The sequence below is a fragment of the Musa acuminata genome, chromosome BXJ1-2 (assembly GCF_036884655.1).
Source record: "Musa acuminata AAA Group cultivar baxijiao chromosome BXJ1-2, Cavendish_Baxijiao_AAA, whole genome shotgun sequence".
In the NCBI taxonomy this organism is placed as follows: Eukaryota; Viridiplantae; Streptophyta; class Magnoliopsida; order Zingiberales; family Musaceae; genus Musa; species Musa acuminata.
This window is the reverse complement of record NC_088328.1, coordinates 21,519,619-21,543,398: the sequence shown is the minus strand read 5'-3', so window position 1 is coordinate 21,543,398 and position 23,780 is coordinate 21,519,619. Positions and strand designations below refer to the sequence as shown.

General features: G+C 45.0%; 2 protein-coding genes and 1 non-coding gene across 3 annotated transcripts; all 3 read left to right on the top strand.

The window, feature by feature from the left end:
• Positions 1 to 573: 573 nt before the first annotated feature.
• TRNAE-CUC (transfer RNA glutamic acid (anticodon CUC)) lies at positions 574 to 646 on the top strand. The gene has a single exon. It is a non-coding gene; the product is annotated as a tRNA-Glu (tRNA).
• An 11,917-nt stretch (positions 647 to 12,563) lies between these two features.
• On the top strand, positions 12,564 to 16,515 carry LOC135598082 (protein SMAX1-like). The gene is made up of 3 exons (XM_065091610.1): positions 12,564 to 14,219; positions 14,453 to 14,714; positions 14,811 to 16,515. The coding sequence occupies exons 1-3, from the start codon at positions 12,916 to 12,918 to the stop codon at positions 16,383 to 16,385; spliced, it is 3,141 nt and encodes a 1,046-aa protein (XP_064947682.1). The 5' UTR covers positions 12,564 to 12,915; the 3' UTR covers positions 16,386 to 16,515.
• A 1,984-nt stretch (positions 16,516 to 18,499) lies between these two features.
• Positions 18,500 to 22,605, top strand: LOC135598076 (ATP synthase subunit epsilon, mitochondrial-like). Its single transcript, XM_065091605.1, has 2 exons — positions 18,500 to 18,727; positions 22,374 to 22,605. The coding sequence occupies exons 1-2, from the start codon at positions 18,541 to 18,543 to the stop codon at positions 22,400 to 22,402; spliced, it is 216 nt and encodes a 71-aa protein (XP_064947677.1). The 5' UTR covers positions 18,500 to 18,540; the 3' UTR covers positions 22,403 to 22,605.
• The last annotated feature ends 1,175 nt before the right edge of the window (positions 22,606 to 23,780 follow it).

Sequence of the window (23,780 nt, the reverse complement as noted above, 5' to 3'; positions counted from 1 at the left end):
GGAAAAGCCATCTTTCTAATTGATTGTTTATGAGGCCTCACCAATGCACAACAAAGTTCCATTTGTTTCCTGGATTCAGCTGCTTCAGAGGTATTCTTCGTTCCTACCATACACTTGAGTCTCGACACGCACGTGTAAAAAGTCAATCGAATCGAAGAATTTAAGTTGACTAAAGTTGATGAATCAATTACCTGGATCGAAACAAATGGCCCCCGCCCCGAGAGAGTTCGATCAGCTGCTTGTGTAGCCGTCCAAGAGACGCATTTCTCTCTCGGGCACTGTACCAAACACCTTCAGAGCAACATCCAAGTCACGAGAGATGTCGGCAAGAGGAACCGCGTCCCGACTTCCTTTGCTCAACATGTAGTCGACGGTTCGTCCCAGGCCACAAATTGTGAGGACGGCAGCAGTCGGCCAGGCCTTGGGCGCGAAGCCGGCGGAGGCGGAGCTCGTCGCTCATCGCTCAAAACGTCTCCATTGACTCGAAGCAACGTTTACTACTGGCGTCGCGGGGTATATTTGAGTTGTCATATCTGAATTTGTGTTTTTATGAATTATGGCCTAATCAAGCAATCCGTTGTAGTCTAGTTGGTTAGGATACTCGGCTCTCACCCGAGAGACCCGGGTTCGAGTCCCGGCAACGGAAGTTACTTTTTCCATGTTTTTCTATTATATACATTCCTGAAAACGATTTTTAATATAGTATTATTTTTACAATATATTTTTCTTGTCAACACTAATTTTCATCTTTACTTCCACCTATTATTTTAAATAAAATTTTCTTTATCATGTTACTATTTATTTTATTATATTTGGTTTTATGGTATGCAATACCGAATGGTACCGCCCGGTATGTACCGGTTCAACGACACATCAATACGCGGACCACTCAGATACAGTGCTACAGTATTACACTATAGTAGTGTTACAGTACTGCACTATAGCAATAGTACATTAAGAAAGAAAAAATATAAAACTGTTCGGAGCACCCTTATGTATCGCTCGGTACGTCCTGGTATACCGCTCGGTATGTCGGTACCGTACCGAGTCAACCTCGAAACACCGGTACGATACAGTATTACTTGTTTGGTTTAATAGCACCTATTTTACTATTAAGAGTAGTGAAAGAGCTGCTAAGACATGTTGTCAACCAGTAATCATCAACAACTGATACACCATGGAAGTACTTCTTGACCGGATATGAAGGAAATAATTATTTCAGAATTACATTTTCCTGGTAACTAGAATAGCTTTTTTGGTACAATAATTCTGCACTACACACAACAGTTTCTCACATCTTATGTTTACATCTTAACAGCTTTACTAATGGTCTTATAATCTGTTTACAAGAATGCTAACAAATCACATCTGAAAGGCCAATATTATCGGCAACAAATACTGGATACAGAAATCAAGATAGCTGAAAAAAGAACATCTAAGCTCGATATAATCAAGATAAGCTCTTATGCAAGGCATGCAAGAAGAATTTTGCTTCATTCGCTTGTTCTAGAAGTCGGACTTGGTTGTGTGCTTGGCCTTCGAGGTGGCAGGTTTTAAGCTCGGTATCGAGGCTGTAGTGAACACAGAGGTGTGATGGGGATATAAAGAGAAATAACCTTTGTATATGAACAAATACTAGAAGACCATAATACGCAGCGGAATAAAATGGAAACACAATCAAACAGAATACCAAGATATACGTAGAAAACCCCTTCAATGTGAAGGGTAAAAACCACAGGGCAAACTAGAGATAATCCACTATGAGAATAATGAATATACAAATCTCAATCTCTTGCCCAAAACCTTAGCAACAACCACAAGAGAATAACTGTGATACATGGATCACGTCGCTGCCCATAATATCTAAAACCTCCCCAAGTAATCACAGCAAGAGTCTACTGTAGATTTGATCTAACCTGAGATTAGAACACTGCTAGATGATTGAGAACAGTCTCTTTGCATTGTCCCTGTGGCCACAAGATCTGCCTCGTTGCTATAGCCTTAATATGCCTCTAAAACGCAGCCATCACACCCCCTAATCTTAATTAGGGTTAGGTTAAGAGGGGATGTGGTCTGTGGGCTGATAAAACCCACATGGGCTGAATATGAGCCATCAGCCCAACAACCCACACCCAAATATAATCAAAGATAAGCTCTTATGCAAGGCATGCAAGAAGAATTTTGCTTGATTCGCTTGTTCTGGAAGTAGGACTTGGTTGTGTGCTTGGCCTTCGAGGTGGCAGGTTTTAAGCTCGGTATCGAGGCTGTAGTGAACACAGAGGTGTGGGCAGACTCACTTTCACCATGTCTTTCACCGGGCTTGTTGTATCAGGAAGCTTGATGAATAAGTGACTGGCATGTCGGCAGAGAGGACATGCCACTGATCCTGGAGGTGCTGTTGAGGTCGAGGTGTTGTTGGTTGAACAGAAGATACAATGCACAAGTGGTGCAGAATTCATGGTTACAACCTGCAAAACAAAAGAAAGCTCTGTTTTTTATCCCTAAGTAAGAAGAAAAGAAAGGTGCTATATCGATATGTATGCGCTGATGGATGACCGAATAGAGTAGTTGCTCCAGAATAGAGTAACTCCAATCTCAATCTAGCGAAAAGCAGCAGATTGATGATGGAATGCTTCATCTCATTCAAAGTTTCAAGATATGTACCCACTGCAGCAACTGCGCATTTTGATTCCAAACAAATAGCACCTGAAGTGGATTCGTATTTTGCCTTTCTCCAGCCATATTCCCTAAGAGACACCTGAAACAACATCAAAATCGAATGATCATGTAAACTTTTCTACTGTTGAAGAAGGAAGGAATTTGAGTTAACTTGCAATCAGGTAATCCAGCAGAAAATAACAAGGAACTGAAATTTATTTACCAATCCGCTACATCAGTGTTATTTGGTTTGAAGTTTTTGTCTGACAAGACTCCAACAGAAGTAATGTAGTCCTGCAAATGACTATTTTTGTTCTGCACAAGGAATTCAACATGCAACTGTGCCATCACAATTGTTCAGCCGAAAAGAAATCGAACAACATAGTACATGTTGGTGAATTGATTCATCGTGGCTGATCAATTAATTTGTCCTGGTCCACGGGTCAATATCAGGAGTCAATGATCGGTCGAACGGGTCGTCGAGGTTGATCGATCGTAGGTTGGGATGTCAGATCCATGTGGAGGAAGGCGCCTCTCGATCGGGATGGTCACGCCTCGGGGGGTGACCGCTCTCCTGCACTGAAGGCCCTCGTCGAGTGGTTACCGACTTTGGCCCCTCAACGAGTAAGTTAGCACTTGGTTCTCTTTTGTTTTCACCTCCCCTGGCCAGATGTCGGTTAGGGGTTTTTATACTATTGCATGAGGGTTGACCATACGTGGGTTTGGCGTGGTAGGATTTTCAGGACTAGATGTATCAAGGAATGCCTTGATACGGATCTTGGTGTGCGGGAGTACTCCTCTTACTGACCTAGCAATGGCATGTCACGACGTTGGTCGTGACGTGATCAGGACCCAAAATATACCTTATCAGTATATATAGAGGCAAAATAAAGAAGATATAATGACTTCTCATTAATTTTAATTATTTATATGATCATGGTGTTCTCAATGTATGGAAGAAGACCAAAGAAGAATGCCAATACCAATAATAACAAGAAATACAATGACATTTATATTACCATTAACATGCTTTCAGTAAACAAAGAAGCAGGGGAAACAATTTATGTAGCAAACTCCATATAAACAGAGACTGTGGCTTGTTACTGACATGGTATATTTTGGGCCCCTAGCCATGTCACAATCAACGCCGCACCACGCCACCGCCAAGAGGAGTACTCCCACGCACTGAGCTAGGATCCATACCAAGGCATTCCTCGGTACATCCCGTCCTGGAAAGCTCGGGATAGCGACCGCACAAAGGTACCTCTTCTCCTCTCGAGGATCGGTCGTCAGCCCAAACCCGCATACGACCGACCCTCGTACAGTAGTATAAAAATCATTGGCTGGTATCTGGTCAGGGAGAGTCAAAACAAAAAGAACCAAGCACTAACTTACTCGTTGAGGGGCTAAAGTCGGTAACCACCCGATGAGGGCCTTCTGTGCAGGAGAGCGATCACCCCCAAAGATGCGACCGTCCCGACCGAGAGACACCAACCAACATCTCGACGCCAGCATCCCGACCTACGGTCGATCGATCTCGGCAACCCGTTCGACCAAGTAAAGTCTCCCGCCCGTGGACCAGGCCGTGCTGACCCACCAGCCACGGCACATCAGGTCACCAACCGTCACCATGGATGTTTACCAAATATATGTACTCCCTCTTTGCAGTTATCAGGTAGGAGAATCTCTGTAATTATTCTTAAAAATCCTGTGTTTGCTGTTCCGATAAGGCTATAAGAAATTATGAGTCAATCTTATTGTCTCGAGTTATCTTCCCGAGTTTGTAAATTTATGATCGGAGATGATCTTGATGAGATAGATCTTGATCGTCGAATCGACACATTGAATTTGGTATGAACTTTTGGAAGATGTGTCACTACACATTGAATTCGATCCTTGACCAGAATATAAGTTCATCGATTAACTTGAGCTTAAATATTTTAATTAAGTCCCTACCTTGTGGTCAATATGTTTCTGAGTTACTTATCCCGGTGGGAAACAATAAATATCTGCAATTCGAATTTGAGTGTGAGTCAGCTGACCTCAAGACAAATATACTGTTAAAATAAAGAGATAAATGAGTTGTAGAAGAAGAAGTTGAATGTTATCGACATATCCTCCGTCTTTATATACAGGTTAGAAGGAGAAGTTTCCTCAACGGGTTAGAGGATTTCCCTCAACAGAGTAGAGAGATTTCCTCAACAGTTAGGGAAATCTCATCTACTTATCATGCCCCCGCAAGATGGTGCTCCTATCAAGGAGGCCAATCTTGGACTGATGTAATGCAAACAGCTTACGAGCTATAGGCTTCGTAAGTGAGTCGGCCAATTGATCAGCCGTATGAACATGAGAAACACGGAGTTGACGGCGGACAACTTGATCACGTACAAAGTGGAAGTCAATAGCAATATGTTTCATGCGGGAGTGGAATACCGGATTAGCGCACAGATAGGTAGCTCCAATATTATCACAATATATTGTAGGAGTGGAATCGATGTTGAGTTCCTGGAGAAGATTCGTGATCCAATTGAGTTCTGCAGTGGTAGCGGCAATGGCACGGTATTCAGCTTCAGTTGTAGACCGGGCGACTGTCTTTTGCTTCTTAGAACTCCAACTGATTGGATGAGCACCAAGGAAGATAATATACCCCGATGTGGATGTTCTATCATCAAGGTTGCCCGCCCAATCAGCATCGGCAAATGCATGAAGACGAAGTGGAGAGTGTTTACGAAAAAAGAGTCCATGATTTAGAGTCCCTTTAAGATATCGTAGAAGTCTCTTGACCGCAGACCAGTGTAGAGTAGATGGTTGCTGCATAAACTGTGATAATTTGTTCACAGCAAATGAGATGTCTGGACGCGTGAGAGCTAAGTATTGTAAAGAGCCAACAACTTGGCGGTATTGAGTGGGTTCCGTAGCAGGACTTCCATCTGATAATTTGAGAGAACCGCTAGTAGAGATGGGGGTTGTAACTGCATTTGCATCCTGCATGTTTGTCTTTAATAACAAATCTTGAATGTACTTGCGTTGTGATAAAAGGAGACCGGAAGATGTGAAGGTAGATTCGACGCCCAAAAAGTAGCTCAAGGGTCCGAGATCCTTAAGCGAGAATCGAGCTGCCAGCTGTTTGACGAACGCTTGGATGCTGGCGGGATTGTTGCCTGTGACAATAATATCATCCACATATACCAGAATATACATTGTGTTTCCATGATGATGTCGCAGAAACAACGAAGTGTCAGATTTGGAGTTAAGAAAGCCGACAGAAGTAAAAAATGAGCTAAGTTGAGTGTACCAAGCTCTCGGAGCCTGACGAAGTCCATAAATGGCTTTCTGAAGTTTGCAAACATGCTGTGGATACTGAGGATGAGTAAAACCGGGGGGTTGTTGCATAAAAACATCTTCGGATAGAGATCCCTGTAGAAAGGCATTATTAACATCCAATTGTCGTAATTGCCAGCCTTTAGTGGTAGCCAGACTCAAGATAAGCCGGATTGTAGTGGGTTTAACAACAGGACTAAACGTCTCAGTGAAATCAACTCCAGGTCGTTGATGGAACCCTTTGGCGACCAGGCGTGCCTTATATCGAGCAACTGAGCCATCTGGGTTCCGCTTAATTCTAAAGACCCACTTACACCCGATGATGTTTTGTGAAGGATGAAAAGGAATTAGATCCCATGTTGAATTATGGAGGAGGGCATTATATTCCTCGCTCATGGCAATACGCCAATGCGGAGATTTTTGGGCTTGAGTGAAGGTGGTGGGTTCAATGTTGGGGGATGAGGAATTCATGACAGCTTGTAGGTTAAGTACTTGACGAGGTTTAAAAATATCATGCTTAGAGCGAGTGGTCATAGGATGATTGGAGATGACAGGATTAGGAGGTAATGTTGGGTGAGGATCAGTGGCACAAGCCGGGTCAAGTGGAGACACGTCAGGGGCACTTGGGCGAGAAGGAGGTAAAGAGGATGGTTGTGTTTCGGAACATATTGCCCCATCAATTGGAGAAGAGTGGAGTGGAGTAGGAACAGAGGAAACGGGCAAGTGTTGAACTGGAGTGATATAGTGCGGATCAGGAGGGGAGGAAGTAGACGAAGACATGGGAGGCTCGTCCGATTGATCCGAAGGTATACTCCAATGAGATAGTGAAGTGGTCCGTATGGCAGGATATGGAAGGGTTTGGAAAGGAAAGTTAGACTCAACAAAGATAACGTGACGTGATACAAAGATTTTGTGAGTGTGGAGATTATAGCAGCGGAAAGCATTATGGTCAAGTGAGTAACCAATAAAGACGCAAGGAGAAGATCGGGATGTTAACTTATGAGAGGCATAGGGACGTAACCAAGGATAACATAAACAACCGAACACGCGGAGTTTACGAAGGTTAGGGGGTTTGTGGAACAGTGTGTCAAAGGGGGACTGGTGTTGTAGAACTGGTGTAGGCATTCGATTAATTAGGTAGACAGCAGTTTGAAATGCTGCTGTCCAGAAAGTTGAAGGCATGGAAGCCTGATGTAAAAGTGTGAGTCCAGTTTCTACTATATGTCGATGTTTGCGTTCGGCAGAACCAACTAGTTGAGGAGTATGTGGAGGAGACTTGAGGTGTTGAATGCCACAAGCTGAGAGATGAGACGCCAGGGCTTGATATTCACCGCCACCATCAGAGTAGACTGTTTTAATGGTAGACTGAAAATAGTTTTCGACCAACTTCTGGAAAGTGGAAAAAACGCGAGAAACGTCAGATTTATGAGAAAGAGAATATATCCATGTGTACTTGGAGAAGTGATCTACAAAAATAACATAAAATCGAAACTTATCAAAAGATAAGATTGGAGCAGGACCCCAAACATCAGTATATATAATTTCAAAAGGTTTAGAGGAGGAAATTGAAGATGAACCAAAAGGCTGCCGATGACTCTTATTACTAAGACAAGCATCACAATGCATCATAGAATTAGGGGACTTAAAAAGAGGAAGAGAGTGACGAGATAATAATCTCTGCTGAATAAAGGGTGAGGGATGGCCAAGCCGACGATGCCACACATCAACTGGAGCCGCAACAGAAGAATGAACAGTGGGCTGGGTCATTCGAGAGGCTGACGGCCATTCATAAATGTTGTCTTTATTCGGGCCTTGGACCAATGATGCCCCCGTGCTCAAATCCTTAACAAGAAATGAATCAGGAAAGAATTCAATGGAAGTATTGTTATGTTTGCAAAATTGAGAAACAGAAATGAGGTTGCGTTTAATATGAGGAGCGCATAAAACATCATCGAGAGTAAATGTATTAGAGTCAGAATGTCCTTTACCATCACCGATGATGATATCTTCATTGCCGCCATAGGGATTGTGAAGAGACAAATTCTGAAGATCAGCGGTGATGTGATGAGAGGCACCAGAGTCGACAATCCAGTTGGACTGGCTAGGTGTCGGAGTAGTTAGGAGATTTGCCTGTGGCCAGTGTGACGGAGTAGGGAGGCGGGGACGAGACCGACAAACTTTAGCGGAATGGCCGACTTTGTCACACAGTTGGCAAACGACCCGTCTCTGATGGCTCGGTAGGGCAGGACGCCAAGACGGATGATGGCTGGAGTCGCCACTTTGCGAGAAGGGATGACTAGGAGGATAGGAGAGGTGTTGCATGGAACTCACAGAATCAAGAGGCGTAGTAGCCAAACCTTGGGTGATATTCGGTGAGTACCGAGTGTTCTTCTGTTTAGACTTGTGACTGACTTGAGCTGTGACAGTTGATCCAGGCAGTTTGTCCGCACGCTTCAAAGACATCTCGTAGTCAGTCAACTTATCATAGAGATCTTCAAAAGAGATTGGCGAGTCGCGTGCCCGAATTGCAGCAGCCAATTCTTTGTAGTCGGTGTCGAGACCATTGAGGGTATGAATGACAACCTCTTCGTCACATAGGGAATGACCTATCAAGGCCAAGTCATCGATGATAACCTTGATAAGTTGTAAATAATCAGAGATAGTACTTCCCTCTTGTTTTGTCTCCATAAGCTTGGATAGAAGACTGAGCTTGCGAGTACGCGAATGATTTGCCAGGGTGGTTTGTAGTTTAGACCATGCATTGGCAGCTGTCACACATGAAGATATCAAGGGAGCAACAGATCCAGCAACTGAAGCTTGAATGGCTTGGAGAATGAGACGATCTTGACGTAGCCACAGTTTGTGAGCTGGATTGGGTACTGGATTAGGATCACCGGGGATGTTGAGCATGGCCGGAGGACAACTGAAAGAACCATCAACGTAACCTAACAAATCATATCCAAATAAAAGATTAGAGAATTGAGCTCGCCAGGACGCATAGTTGCCACCCTTTGATAACTTAAAGGGGATCAGCGTGGCAGCATTGATGGAGATAAGCCCTGTAGAAGAACAAGAAGTGGGAGTCCCTACAGGAACTGAAACATCAGAAGAAGTGAACGAAGACATTTTCCTTCTTTTTTTTTCTTTTTTTTTTTTTTTTTTTTTTTTTTTTTTTTTTTTTTTGTAGAAGGCAGCGAACCTTGTGTGATACTCAGGTCACACAAGGTGGAGAATGAGGGAGGGGGCTGCTGCTATAGATTGCTTGCTTTTGCTTGCTGTAGCAGATTGAGCAATCTACAACAGTGCCAAAAGCTGCCGGCACCTGCTGTGGATTGTTGTTCGCAGTTGCGACTGCTACTGGCCGGGAAGCGAGGAAGACACCGCTGTTCGCCGTTCACTGCTATTGAAGAGAGAATGTTTTCCTCCTTGCGTGACGGCGATGGAGAGTGTCTGCTGTAGGCAGCAAATAGGAGAGGGAGCAAGGCCGGCGAAGAAAAGCAAGACCGGTTAGCACTGGCTCTGAATCCATGTCTTGGTGCTTCTTCAATGACTCTGCTTGAGGCAACGTGCTACTGTGGCCGCTTGGCTAATACATGGCGATGCTGCTGTCGCCAAGAGGAGCTGCTCTGATACCATGTTAAAATAAAGAGATAGTTGAATGTTATTGACATATCCTCCGTCTTTATATACAGGTTAGAAGGAGAAGTTTCCTCAACGGGTTAGAGGATTTCCCTCAACAGAGTAGAGAGATTTCCTCAACAGTTAGGGAAATCTCATCTACTTATCATATACTGGGATGGATGATTTGGTATCAATGTGTCGTCCAGCTATTAGTGCTTCCTTGCATCAGCCGCGAGACTTTAGATTACGAGGAACCGTTCACATACAAATTGCTTGCCATGATATGTTCAAGAAATTGCATGTGGTATGGTAGTTGACTTTTAAGATTGGCTGCTGAAACAGGGAAAGGTGTTGCTGAACTTAATGGAATCAAAAGTGTCCAAATCTGAATCAATGGCTTTGAATATTTTGGCTGCATGTACACTTCCAATTTCTTATTCTTTAATGATTCATTTCTTCTACTTTTCTTCCAGAGAAATAATGAGAACTTTTATGGAGTTGGTATGCCTACTGGCTACATGTAACATCACAACCTTCCTCCCCATCTGATATTTCCTGATTGTGCGTGCGTGCGTCAGGAAGAAGAAAATGGTGGCATGCTTTTGCTGACATTGTTGCTTTGAGTTGTTCTCCTTTTCCTTTGTAGGCCTGCTTTGAACAAACATGGGAGTTCTACATGAGCTTCGGTGACTAGTGTAATGTCACAGATCCATTTCATGGAGACTGGATACTATTGTTGGCAAGCTTCAAGGATTCCTAAGCCATCCACGAAGTTAATATCGATACTGTTGAGTTGCAGTGATCTTAACCATCAATCTTTAAGAACTGCCGTGATTTGGCACCATTCTTCCTTGATTAGCGGAAGTCCAAACTCTTAGACTTTGCATAAATGGAAAGCATAATGGAACCCCTCATGACATGATCGATATCAATTCACGAAGGGGAACGAACTCTCCATGAATCCTTGCTTCTGTGATTCTGGCTTGGATGGAAGATTTGCTGATCAAACTCAAACCGCGACAGTTCTCAAGGCCACAGATGAAGGCAGTCTAAAGGTCGTGGAATGAAGTCAGCCATGGCTTTTAGGGTGAGGAAGAAGGATGGGAGAGACAGAGAGAGACTTCAACGTGCACACCACAGTTGCAATATTCTATTCTTTGTCAGAGGAGAAGCTTCGTTTTGCAAGCATTCACATATACTCCCTATTAGTAAGAGACTTTGTACGTGTGGCCATTGTTTCAGGGAGAGGGAAGGCATGACACATGCATAGCCACTGTGTGTTCATCGATGACCCTTAGCTTTCTTCCTTCCTTATTGATAAAGCAAGCTCAACAGCCGAAGGAATTCTTGCTCGCTGTTACGTGATCCTTTGGTTCATTTAAATACCCAATATGCGAATCTTCTCAAACCCATAAATTAATTTACTTTCCAAGAAGAAGACAAGCGGCCACATTTCAGTTTAAAGTTACCTCTTGACTGCTTCTCCCGTATGAATATTTTGGGAACTGATTAGCCTTTCAAATTGTAAACATCACAGTATTTCTTCAAAATTCAATAGTAAAAAATTCTGATATATTTTTAGCTTGTTGATCGCTGCGATTTCATTTGATTTTTGGAATTATTCTCCCCCCTCTCAACAAATATTAGTGCCGTATATCTTAAACATGTCAATCCAGATGCCTATTTCTTTTCACATGATCGAAGAGCTTGGAGTTGGGTAAGTCATGCTCGTGGATCAGCCTTTTCGATCGACGTGTGATGTTGTGATGGTGGGTTGAATTTTGGAGCAAGTAGTTTCTGATGAGGAGAGGAAAAAATGGTGGAATAGCAGCCTTTTCGATCTTGTCTTGTTTCAGGTGGGGTTGATTACTGTGAACCTGATGATGCTGCATGGACCACAGCGATTACATCGAAAGGAGGGAACACAAAAGGTTTCGATGAAAAGCCGATGAGAAGATGGCGTGCAGTAAAGAGCCAAACGGCGAGTCGCTTCAACTCCTACTCCTCCTGGTCTACCGAACTGCTGGAGAAACGCGTGAGAGAGAGAGAGAGCGACAAAGGCGAAAGGAGAGCGCGTTATGGAGCGAAGACTGGTGGCAGTACTGAGACGAGGAATGATGACGCCAACGATCTGATCCCTTTGGCCGACTTCGGAGACTTGAAGGGGAGTGAACACATAATGCTCGTGTGAAACCACTGATGCTTGAGAGAGAGAGAGAGAGAGAGACGAAAACCTTACTAGTTTTGAATCCGATGTTTCATTCAGTTTTATATTGAATCCCATGCATTTTAATTTATTTTCGATTTATGTTGTAGACAGGATAGTACAGTAGAGGCAGACTATGAATGGGAGAAAAGGTCGTATCAGTTCTATACGCGGAGAAGGTATTTGGCAGAGGAGAGAGAAAATGGTAGTTGGTGGGGTGTAGTCAAACGTCAGAAAAGAAAGAAGTGACTCAGAAAGCTGAAATCAAAAAGTGAGGGAGGAGAGAGAGAGAGAGAGAGGCACGAACAGATTTAGACAACTCATGGTAGTATAGTCAAACGTCAAAATGATAGGATTGAGAGAAAGAAAGAACTGATTCAGAAAGCTAAGGATCGAAAAGCAAGGGAGAGAGAGAAAGAATAAACAATAGATCATGACAAGCCAACCTAAACATGATATCATCGCAAGCAGACAAGGCCTTTGGAGAAGGCTGGTCTAACGTACTAATGACATCCAAAAGGTGTTTGAGAGAAAGGTAGGAGAAGGAGATGACTCTCAGCCTCTCAGGACGCCTACACCATTAGAATTTATATCCTCTCTGTCTCTCGTTTCACATTTCACAAGGCAATTTCACATTCTCTCTCCCTGAGGGGCAAAAGAGGTGAGAGGCAGCTCGTGAGAGAAGGAAGTTTCTATTCGACCATCCTTTCTTTGATCCTTCTCGACTCCGTACTTTGCTGCTGAAACAAGAGGAGAAAGAGAGAGAGAGAGAGAGAGAGTGAACAACCTAAAACTCTTGGGTTTCTTGTTCTCCGTTCTCTTCCAAAGGTGTCATCTTTCCCCTCGGGCGTTAGCTACAGTGGCCTTGGCTTTTACGTTGAGTCCTGTTCTTTTGTGGCAGAAGGGAATCAAGTCGAAAGGGAATTGTTTTCCTCGGCGGCTCGCTGTTCATCTCGTTCTTCTTCTTGTTTCGATTGAGAAAAGTTGTGTTTTTGCGGGGTTTCTTCAGATTCGATGTCAGTAAGCTTGGAAAGGTGAGATTTTTATCGGTTGTCAGCTTTTATAGGTGAGATTTTTATCTGTTAGAAGAGAGGAAGAGAGAGAGAAGGATGAGGGGAGGGCTGAGCGCAATCCTGCAGACGCTGACGCCGGAGGCGGCGAGCGTTCTGACCCGCTCTGTCGAGGAGGCAGCGCGGCGGAAGCACGGGCAGACCACCCCTCTCCACGTGGCTGCCACCCTTGTCGCTGCCCCCTCCGGTCTACTCCGGCGGGCCTGCGTCAGCTCACTCTCTGACACGGTCCACCCTCTCCGATGTCGCGCCCTCGATCTCTGTTTCTCCGTTGCCCTGGACCGCCTCCCTTGCTCCTCCTCCTCCTCAGGCGGGGGCGGCGGCGGCAGCGGCGCCGACTCGACTGCTGAGCCGCCGATGTCTAACGCGCTCAAGGCGGCGCTCAAGCGTGCCCAGGCGCACCAGCGCCGTGGATGCCCGGAGCAGCAGCAGACGCCGCTCCTCGCTGTCAAGGTCGAGCTCGCGCAGCTCGTCATCTCCATTCTCGACGACCCCTCCGTCAGCCGCGTTATGCGCGAGGCCAGCTTTTCTTCCACCGCTGTGAAGGCTGTCGTCGAGCAATCCCTGTCCTCTTCCTCGTCATCCTCCTCCACCACCGCCCCCGCTTCAACCTTCACTTCCCCTGCTTCCCCTGCTCTCTTCGCTTCCGCCCTCGGCGGCGGTCTCAGTCACAATTTAAGCATCCACGCCTCCCCCGCCCGCAACCTCTACATGAATCCCCGCTTCTACCAGCACCGACACAGCAGTGGCGCCACCGCCGGAGGTGACCTAGAGGAACCCCGGAGAGAGGAGGTGAAGCGGGTGATGGACATTCTGCTGAGATCCGAGAAACGGAATCCGGTCCTTGTCGGTGACTCGCATCCGGACGCAGTCATGAAGGAGGTACTACAGAAGATCGAATCTGGCGACGCACCGCCGCCACTCCAAACAGCCCAAGTCGTCTCCTTCGCGAAGCAACTGGCCACAGCCGCCGTTGCTAGCGACCTGTCCTGGATCCCCGCATGGATCAGAGAGTTGGGCGCCTCCATCGAGTCCGAGATGAGCCGGGGCCATGGCGTGGTTCTTGATCTCGGAGACCTCAGCTGGCTGGTGGAGAGCCCCGGCGGGGCTTCAATAGCTTCGGCTGGGTCTCAGACGAGGCAGATCGTTTGCGAGGTCGGCCGTGTGGTGGTGGCGGAGATGGGGAAGCTTGTGAAGAGGTTTGAAGACCACGGTCGGCTGTGGCTGGTTGGCACGGCGACGAGCGTGACGTACCTCCGGTGCCAGGTCTACTACCCGGCGATGGAGAATGATTGGGATCTGCAGGTGCTGCCGATCGCTTCACGGCCGCGTACATTCCCAAAGTGAGATCTTTTTCCCTTTCTTGTTAGCAGTATTCGCTGCTAAGTTCTTGCTGGTGTCTTGATTTTGTTCTCTATTTGGATTGCACAATACGCTGCCATTCAATTGGAAAAGGAGCTGATAGATTTCAGTGTTTTTTTCTTGGAATGGATTAAATGCCTTCCTTAGATCTCATTTTGCGGACAACACTTTTGGTATCAAGCATCAACCATTCTTTTATTGATTCGAATTGTAGGCTTGGGGTCATTGGTAATCTTAGCAGCTCCGCTGCCGTTGCTATAACCAGAAGTCAACCTCCCGATGGCGCAGATTCTTCAGGTAAAATCCTGTGCTCTGTCTGCATGGAGAGCTACAAGCATCAACTGGCCAGGCTTGTCACCGAGGAAATCAAGAAATCGCCTTCCAAGGTTGAAGACAACAAGGCATTGCCGAAGTGGCTGCAGCTTGCTAAGCTTAGCGATGGAGGTGGCACGAAACCATCAACTAGTCTTCTTCAGGTCTCATTTTGTTTACAGATACACATTCCATAGTCGAAGCACGGTAGTGTTTCCTGAAAGCTAAAATTTCTTTGATCTGAATCGTGTTTGTGTCAGGCGAAGGAAGAGGAACAAGAGCTGATGGGGAAGCAGAGCACGGAGGAGCTGCTCAAGAAATGGCAGGACACGTGCTCTCGCCTTCACCCCAGCTTCTCTCATACGGTGCTCCTTGGCTCTCCCCAGCCTGATTCGGACTTAACACTGTTTCGAAACCTCGTCCACCGGAGAAAGATTATGCTGAACGCATCAAGTGAGCAGCCATGTAGCCTTCCTCGGAGCCCGGTGAAGACTGATCTGGTCCTCGGGAACTCGAGAGCCTCAAACGCTCTGTTGGAGAAGACCCATGCAGAGCGCGTCAAGGACTTCACTGAGTGCACGCAGGATGGATTCTCGATCCAGCAGAGGGCCAAAGTCACCGGCATCTCGGAGAAAGATGCCTTCAAGCGGCTGTTGAAGGGGCTCACCGAGAAGGTTGGCTGGCAACAGGAAGCAGCTTCCGCCATTGCTACTGCTCTGATGCACTCCAAACCCGAGAACTGGAAGCGGCCAGGCGGCGGTGCTAAAGGCGACACTTGGCTTCTTCTCATCGGCCCCGACAAGGTTGGTAAGAGGACGATGGCCACCGCGCTGTCGGAGACCTTATTCGGGACTGCCCCGACCATAGTTCGTTTCGGTGGCACTTCAACATGCTCTAATGGAGACGATGGAGAGTCGAACATGGTCTCGCGTGGAAGGACTCCGATGGATCGTGTGTCGGAGGCTGTGCGCCGGAACCCGTTCTCGGTGGTCGTGCTCGAGGATATAGATCAGGCAGATGGGGTCGTGCAGGGAGGCATCAAGCGGGCCATGGAACGGGGTCGACTGCTCGACTCGTACGGCCGGGAGGTCAGCTTGGGGAGTGTCATCTTCGTCCTCACTTCGAGTTGGTTGCCGGAAGAGCTCAAGAGCCGCCATGAATCCCTCATCCTTCTAGAGGAGAAGATCTTGCACTCCGTCGGTCATGGGTGGCAACTGGAGCTCTCAGCTGAGAAGAACCCCGGAAAGCGTTGTGCCGATTGGCTCGGCAATGGTGATCAACCAACGAAACTGAGGAAGCAGTCGTCGTGTGGCGTAGGCTTATCGCTGGACTTGAACTTGGCAGTAGCTATGGAGGACGCAGCCGGAGAGGGCTCATGGAACTCAAGCGACCTCACCACCGAGCACGAACATGAGAATGGAAGGCTGGCCGTCAAGTGTTCGACGTCGTCCTCTGCCTCCCAGTGGATGGAATTGGTGGAGAATACCATAATGTTCAATCCTGTGGACTTCAGCCCTCTGAGAAGGACCGTATCAGACTCAATATCGACGAAATTTGCCACCGTAATGGGCGACGGATGCTCCATAAAGGTCGACGAGGACGCCGTCGACCGGATCGTCGCGGGCGTATGGCTCGCGGGAGCAGCATTCGACGAATGGTCCGAAAGGGTGCTAATACCCAACTTGAGGCAACTGAAGTGTAATCTGCAAGCAGACGACGGCGTGGTGGTCGTCAGGCTATCGGTGGTGAAAGGGGGCCCAGCAAAGAGTCCCGGCGACCGTGAGTGGCTGCCGACGTCGGTGGCAATTGCCGTCGATGGGTTGTGGACAACATGAACATCACACAGTGCTTCCTATTGTTTTTTCTCTTAGGATGCTGCTGGGATACTGAGGCTTCAAAACCCAAACAAGTTAGAATCTTGAGGCTGTTTATAACATGTTCATCGATCTAAATCATATTCTTATCCGATCTTTTGTTTGACATCAGCACTGATATAGGATTCTCTTGTTGTTGTGTATGTTACATGTAATGCTGCAGTCATATGTCGTGTCTAACATTATAATTAGTAGAATGTGTGTGTGTGTTCCAATTGGTGCAGCAACAATTAGTAGTTTCAGGAATACAACGTGGAGGTGCCTTCTCCACCGAGAAGCAGTGACCGAGGGGGAAGAAGATAGGCCACTTATTTTAAATGCAGTGGCAGAAGGCGTTGGCTGCATGTTTCATGCAATCTCTGCCTGCTGCCAGGAATGCCAAAAGACAACTCTCGAACACCTTTTGTGCTGACTCCAATGGAGGACACACCCTTTCCCTGTAAGCAAAGCAGTAAACCGGCGGGCCTCCATTAAATTCAACCCCACCCACCGGCGAGGGATGTGTCGTGTGAATTCATCTGTCAAGAAAGATAAAAGAGGCAGCAGATTAAATGCATGGCCTGCTCAAAAGTTGCCTCAGGTTAGATAGATAGAAAAGAAAGGGAATTTGCACACGGCTCATTCATTCACAGGTGTCTAAAGATCGATGCTTCAGAAGAAGACAAGTCATTTGCACTTCTCGAGAAGCTCGAAGGGAGGAGAGGGTCCTCCGGCAACAGTGATGCATGTGCCTCCATTCATTGCCTTTTTGCCTACCACCTGCTTCCTCTCGTTGCAGCCATATCTCCCTCAGCTATTCCACAAATATTATTGTGGCACATATGATGAGATCAGAGCATGAGAGATGGGCTCAGAGGTCACCTACAAACACGTACAAAAGAGACAGTGATTGTGGTCTGCTCCTTTTTCTCATGAAAGCTCAAGTGCTGTCAAAGATGGTCAGTCTGCCATGTCTACAGTGTCTGGCGGTAGAGTTGCCATCATCATTCTCTAGAGCTGGTTGTCTACATACATGAGGTCGACGACCACTCATCTTGACACGAACCTTTACCGGAAAGCATGCCTCATGTTCAGCATTTGTCAGACTTGTTTCTCACTCTTTATCAGACTTATTTAGGCACAGAGAGAGAGAGAGAGAATTCTGAACACGACGCTTCATGCATGCATCATTCCAACTCAGACCACAGTCTGAGCATGCAGCTTGTGCATCAAATTAAGATGCGACATCAAATCTCCTATCAGTATGAACAGTAGGGAGTCCTACTACAAGCATGCATGGATCACTAAGCCTTGCTCACTCTATATCTCAGCCAAGAGAACATGGTGTGGAGCCTTTCCACACAGGAGAGAGATCAACAAAAGTAGCTTTTGACGCAGCCACGCAAAGCCAAAGAAATATATAGAAGTCAGCAGCAACTTTTGTTGGTAAAAGGAGCCATCAAAGGCACCCTCAAAGCAATGAGTCCTCCCTCTTCCACAAACTCCCAAGGAAAAGAAGCACAGTACTGTGGCATAAAACACATGCGGCTGCTGAGATCATTGGCATAAATCACATTATCAAAAAAGTTTACACAAAGAAGGACAACCAGTTAGGGTTTGCAAAAGAACCTCATGAATCTGATTTATTATTTTTTTAATGCATATTAATTTTTTATCCAACAAAGAGAAAGTAACGTCACTATAAAAAATAAATTAAACAATAAGCAATGAAGTTATTTCCATACTACTTTGGAAGGAAAATAAAAAATAAAAACCATCAATATTATAGGAATAATAATAATAATTATTATTATTATTATTATTATTATTAAAGGGTAAGTGGTGAAATTTCTGACAATTTTGTGAGATCATAATAAGATGCTGAGCTGTAAATTTGGTAATTTATTTTTTAAAAGTGTTTTTAATTTTTTTTTCCAAGCAAAGCTAACACACATTACAGCAATTTGGGCCCTTTAATGGACCTTTTTTAAGGCCCACTCTACCTCCACTCAAGTAGTCCGGCCCGTCCAGGACTTGCATGAAATGACATAAATGTCCTCTACTGTGAATTAAGCTAATCGCAGATGCCCCAAAGAGGAGAACTGTTGTGTGAGAAAAGAAGAGAGAGGAGGAGGCGATGGCGAGCACAGCGGCGGCGGTGCCGTTCTGGAGGGCGGCGGGAATGACGTACATCACCTACTCCAACATCTGCGCCTCCCTCGTGCGGGGCTGCCTCAAGGAGCCCTACCGATCGGAGGCCGTCGCCCGGGAGAAGGTCCACTTCATCGTCTCCAAGTGGGCCGACGGCAAGCCCGAGAAGCCCTGTGAGTCGCCCCTTCTCTGATCTAAGGCTAATCCCTCTTTATGGATTTCGCTACTATGCCGAAGCTCTCGTAAGAGTCAAATCGGTTGTTTTAGGGTTTCGTTTTAGGAGAAAGATCATGCCTTTTTAGTATTGTCTGTTGAAACGATACCATTGGCTACAACGTGGCGATTCGAATTTTTTTGGGGGATTTAGTGGGTTACATGCTTCTGTATAGTATTTTTTGTTTCCTTGATTCCTTCTTCAAGCCTTCGTCTGGTCATCGGGCTTCTGCATTGTGTGTTTGGGATCTCGATTTGCTCATGACGGATTAACTGACGGGCACGATCAATTATGGATTTAGGTATTTGGTTGTCTATGATCTTTAGATGTCGGATTAGACTGTCGGATTGGAGGTGGTGGAAACGTTACCAAGTGCCCTGATATTTTTAGATCGCAGTCTTGCTGCCCTTTGGGTGTGGATGATCCACTTCTTTTCTTTTTCTTGTTCCTCCTTATATTGTGGAAATAGAGAAAAATAATTTTGCTTATATTGTCCATAGCATCGTTCTTTATCAATATATTTGCCTGCGGTCGAGAATGATGGTAAGTAGAAGCATTATCCTGTATCTGTGAGCCAACTTGAGTAATCATGCATTTGACCCTTTAAAGTGGCAATAATGAATTTCTATATGTGTGATACACTGAAGATTAGAGCAACCATCATGACTCGACGCCATTGACCTTTTAACTTTGTTGAGCCTGAACTGGACTACTATCTCAGGATGCTTAGGTCGAAGTTAATCTTAGTATATCCATCAAGTTTTTAGAAGCTATCCTAAGTCTTCTTTCACTTCCAGCGTATGACTTAGGATGTGTAAGCCGAAGTTAATGATGGCACACCCATAAAACTCTTACAAACTTACCTGTGTTTTCCACATTTCCACTTATAATGTGGGACTAAACTCAGATGTGATAACAATAATAGGTTCAAAGCTCAGTACTTGCTCATGGGATCAATCATGTTGATCTGAAAGGAACATTTGCGTCCTCAATCATGAGAGACTAGTGCATCAATTACTTTCTTCTCATTGTAGGCTTAAAGTCCTTCATGTCCCAATACAATGTCATAGCTAAGAGTTGACAATGAAAGACTTCACTGAGTATGCTACTCTATTTGCTGTATTGGTCATCAAATCATATCTTAGCCCATAACATGAATTTATTTAGTGTTTGGATTCTAGGGTCATTCTGGAAATCCTCCAGGAACCAAATCCGCATAAAGGGTTATACTTTGTGAAGATGACAAAATTCTACAGTTTCTCTCTTGGTAAGAAAAGAGGATCTGGAGGTTGCTCTTTTGTCTCTCAATCCAAGTAAATCACTGGTGAATACCGAATGTTTTCAGTGACATGATTTTGACATCAGAGAGGGTTCAATAAACCTATTAATCAGATGGAGCAAGAAATAGTCAGACTAGTATTGTTTTGCAGTAGTCTCATGTCAACACCATGACCTTACTGCTTAAACAGTGGCTTTGGTTTTCTCCCTTTGTAGATGTTGTTGCCCAAAATCTTCTGTACAGTAATGTGATTGGACTAGTATTGTTTTGTAGTAGTCTCATGTCAACACCATGACCTTACTGCTTAAACAGTCGCTTTGGTTTTCTCCTTTTGTAGATGTTCTAGCCCAAAATCTTCTATATGGTAATGTGATTCACATTTACTTGAAAATCATGGACATGAATAAGTGCTAGATTTTATTATCTTAAGTTAAGGGCTTCTTGATGGTTGCCATACTTGAAAATCATGGACATGAGTAAGTGCTAGATTTGATTTTCTTGAGTTAAGGTCATTCTTGATGCGTGCCATCAGACTAGTTATTTCTATGGTTTCACAAGTTGTATATTCTCTAGGATCCTTTCTGAGAAGTACTCATATCTTACTGTGCCATTTCTCTGTCCTTAAAATTGTTACTGAATGGATAAGATATCTTTCATAATACCTTTTCGTTCTCGGAAGCAATCTGTACGAGTATTATGATATCTTGCATGATACTCATATCTAAAGTTATTTGAATTCTATGAACACTTTGTTTAGGAGCATAGTTACTGATCAGCTCTTGATTTAAGAGAAACAGAATATACACCCATCTAATTCATTGATGTTGTTCGCATGTCATATCAAGTGTATTTGTAAAGTTAAAGTGATAGCATCTTTCAGAACCAGGCTTACATATGCTCCTGTGTGAAGTATGACCGGTCTTACTGATCAAGGATAAACTGCAACTGATTTCCTTTTCATGAGTTGAATCCCAAAGACCACCGTGCTTATTAATCCTAGTCGATTGACCTCCTTGCTAACTTCCTTGCTGCAAGATCAGAGATCTTATCAGTGATTTAAAAAGCGCTAGGCGCCAAAAGGCGCCAAGGTCCAAAAACGCCCAAGGCGCTAGGCGCTCGCCCAGGCGCTCGCCCGAGCGAAGCGAGGCGCTAAAATATAAAAATATAAAATATAATTAATAAATATAATTATTTAAAATTTTAAATAAAAATATAAAAATATATAATATAATTAATAAATATAATCACATTAACAGTATAAACCTGTTGACGGAGAAACGAGGAAGCAGCGGCGAGCAGCGGCGGCAGCAGCAGCGGCGAGCAGCGGCAGCGGCAGGCCTCGAGGGAGGCGCGAGCAGCGGGAAGGCTCGCGGGAGGGCTCGAAGGAGGCGAGAGGGCTCGCGGGAGGCGTGAGCAGCGGGAGGGCTCGAGGGAGATGCGAGCAGTGGGAAGGCTCGCGGGAGGGCTCGCAGGAGACGCGAGCAGCGAGAGGGCTCGCGGGAGGCGCGAGCAGCAGGAGGGCTCGCAGGAGGCGCGAGCAGCGAGAGGGCTCGCGGGAGGCGCGAGCAGCGACTGCGGCGAGCAGCAGCAGCGAGCGACGAGATCGCGATCGGGATCGAGATCGGGATCGGCAGCGGCAACAGGTTAGTGTTGGGTTAGGGTTAGGGTTGGGGTTATATTAGTTTAGTTGGTTCGATTGAACCAACTAACAACCGAACCAGGACCGAACCAGACCTAAAATTCTGGTTCGGTTTACCCAGGCGCTCGCCCGAAGCGCCCAGCGCCTGGGCTCGGGCGAGCGCCCAGGCGGCGCCTGATTGAAGCGCGCCGCCTGGGACATTAGCGAGGCGCTCGGGCCTCGCCTCGCCTCGCCCGAGCGCCTAGGCGAGCGCCCGAGCGCCTTTTGCAATCACTGGATCTTATATTCTTTGGTTTCTTCTGTTATTGATGTTTCTTTGTAATTCCAACTTACAGAACTTCAAAATCACTTCCTTAAGAGAGAACTCAATATCCTATATGAATTATGTCAAATTTTTATGATGAATGTTGCAGCACACATGTGGCTTCAAAAGTTTAGGTCAGCTAACTTCCAAGGTGCATCTGTCTGCATGTTGAGATGAGTATGCTGAATAATGTGATGTATATGAAATGTGAGTGTCAAAGGAACTATGGTTGGATATGCATGGTTGCCAAATTAGTCCAAAAGTTAATTACATGGCATATTTTTTTTACCATCCGAGTATGCTATACTTGGTGTTTTGGTTTTAAATTTTAATTTATGTTGTAGAAAATTTTGTTTATGCTAATTTGTTTCTTTGCTCATCAGCCATCCGTTCCGATTCACCTGAAGCATGAAATGAGAGGAAGACAGTTTGATAATTGCATGAAGGTCGCTCCAACTACAGCTAAGTGGTTCGTGTAATGTTTGACTTTTTTCAGCTTGCAGGGAATAAAGTTTAAAACAAGTTGTTAAACCAGTATTTGCCTTTGGGCTGTTTTGGAATTTACCTTCTTATGAACTCAAATCTGCAATATGCAAATTATGGATTGTTTTTCTATTCTTTGTTGCCCCCATTATTGCCGGTGGTGTTTGCTAGGTTTTGATGATTCTGATCAGATTCAATGCAGTGAGCAAAATTTCTTCAATTGTCAACGCCCTTCATGATTGATTGGTTTGTAACATTTGGCATCTGATCCTAACTGCTGTCTAATAGTTTCTTTCTTGCCATCCAAACATAATTACTGGGATTGCTTTCAGGTTTGGATAGCCATTCTCTGCATAGATTATAAGGAGGGAAGATAGGGTTTATCCAAAGTTCAACAGCCTGTGATAATTTATCTTTTTTATGATAATTTATTAAAACTTTTTATTAATTAACACCTTAAAATCTTTTTAAAAACCTTACCTAAGACTATCGGGCATCACATGGGGAACGACAGGACGAGTAACTGCAATCTTTTAACGATGCTGCTGTCCGCTAGTGGATCTCAATTCTGTGCTTCGTCTGCCAAAATATACTGCAAGTAAAGAACCAAGCATGACAAAAGGTCCAAAGAAAACACTGCCTGCACTCACTATAAAATTAGTCCTGCACATCACTCTTTTTCCTACCATCCCTTCCCTTGTTAATGCATATCCGGACTGTCTATTTCATACCAAATGCATAGCATAGCAGCATGGCCAGTTTCAAATTACTCCCCCCCCCCCCCACCCCTATTATGTTAGAAAGACACTTTGATTATTGCATTGCCATATGATGATAATAAAGCAACCAGCTAAATTCAGCTTCCCACCAATGAAAATTCCTATCCATATTATGCTATGAGGAAATAGGCTAATCCGGCACAGAGTTTAAAATGGACTTAGCCTTTATCCTATAAAACAAAAAAAAATAAAACACAACAGTCAATCAAGAAGGCCTTATTATCTCTACTCCAGCAGCTTGGAATCCATCCAACAATGGAGCTTGACTACTTTGAGAATTTGCTCCAATAAATGCCCAATTAACTAAGTTGAAATGTGTTCAAACCTATCAATTTCTATATCTCCACATAGTGTCAAGTCACCTTAGAATGGTAGCTACAGCTACATCAGGGATGTAGACATCCACACTTCACAGGAAACTTACCAACTTTTGACATTTTCAGCTCCATCTCCAAAGACCACCATAGCACTGAAGTGTGCTCCATCTCAAAATATTCTGCAAACAAACACAGACCACCAAACCCTGCG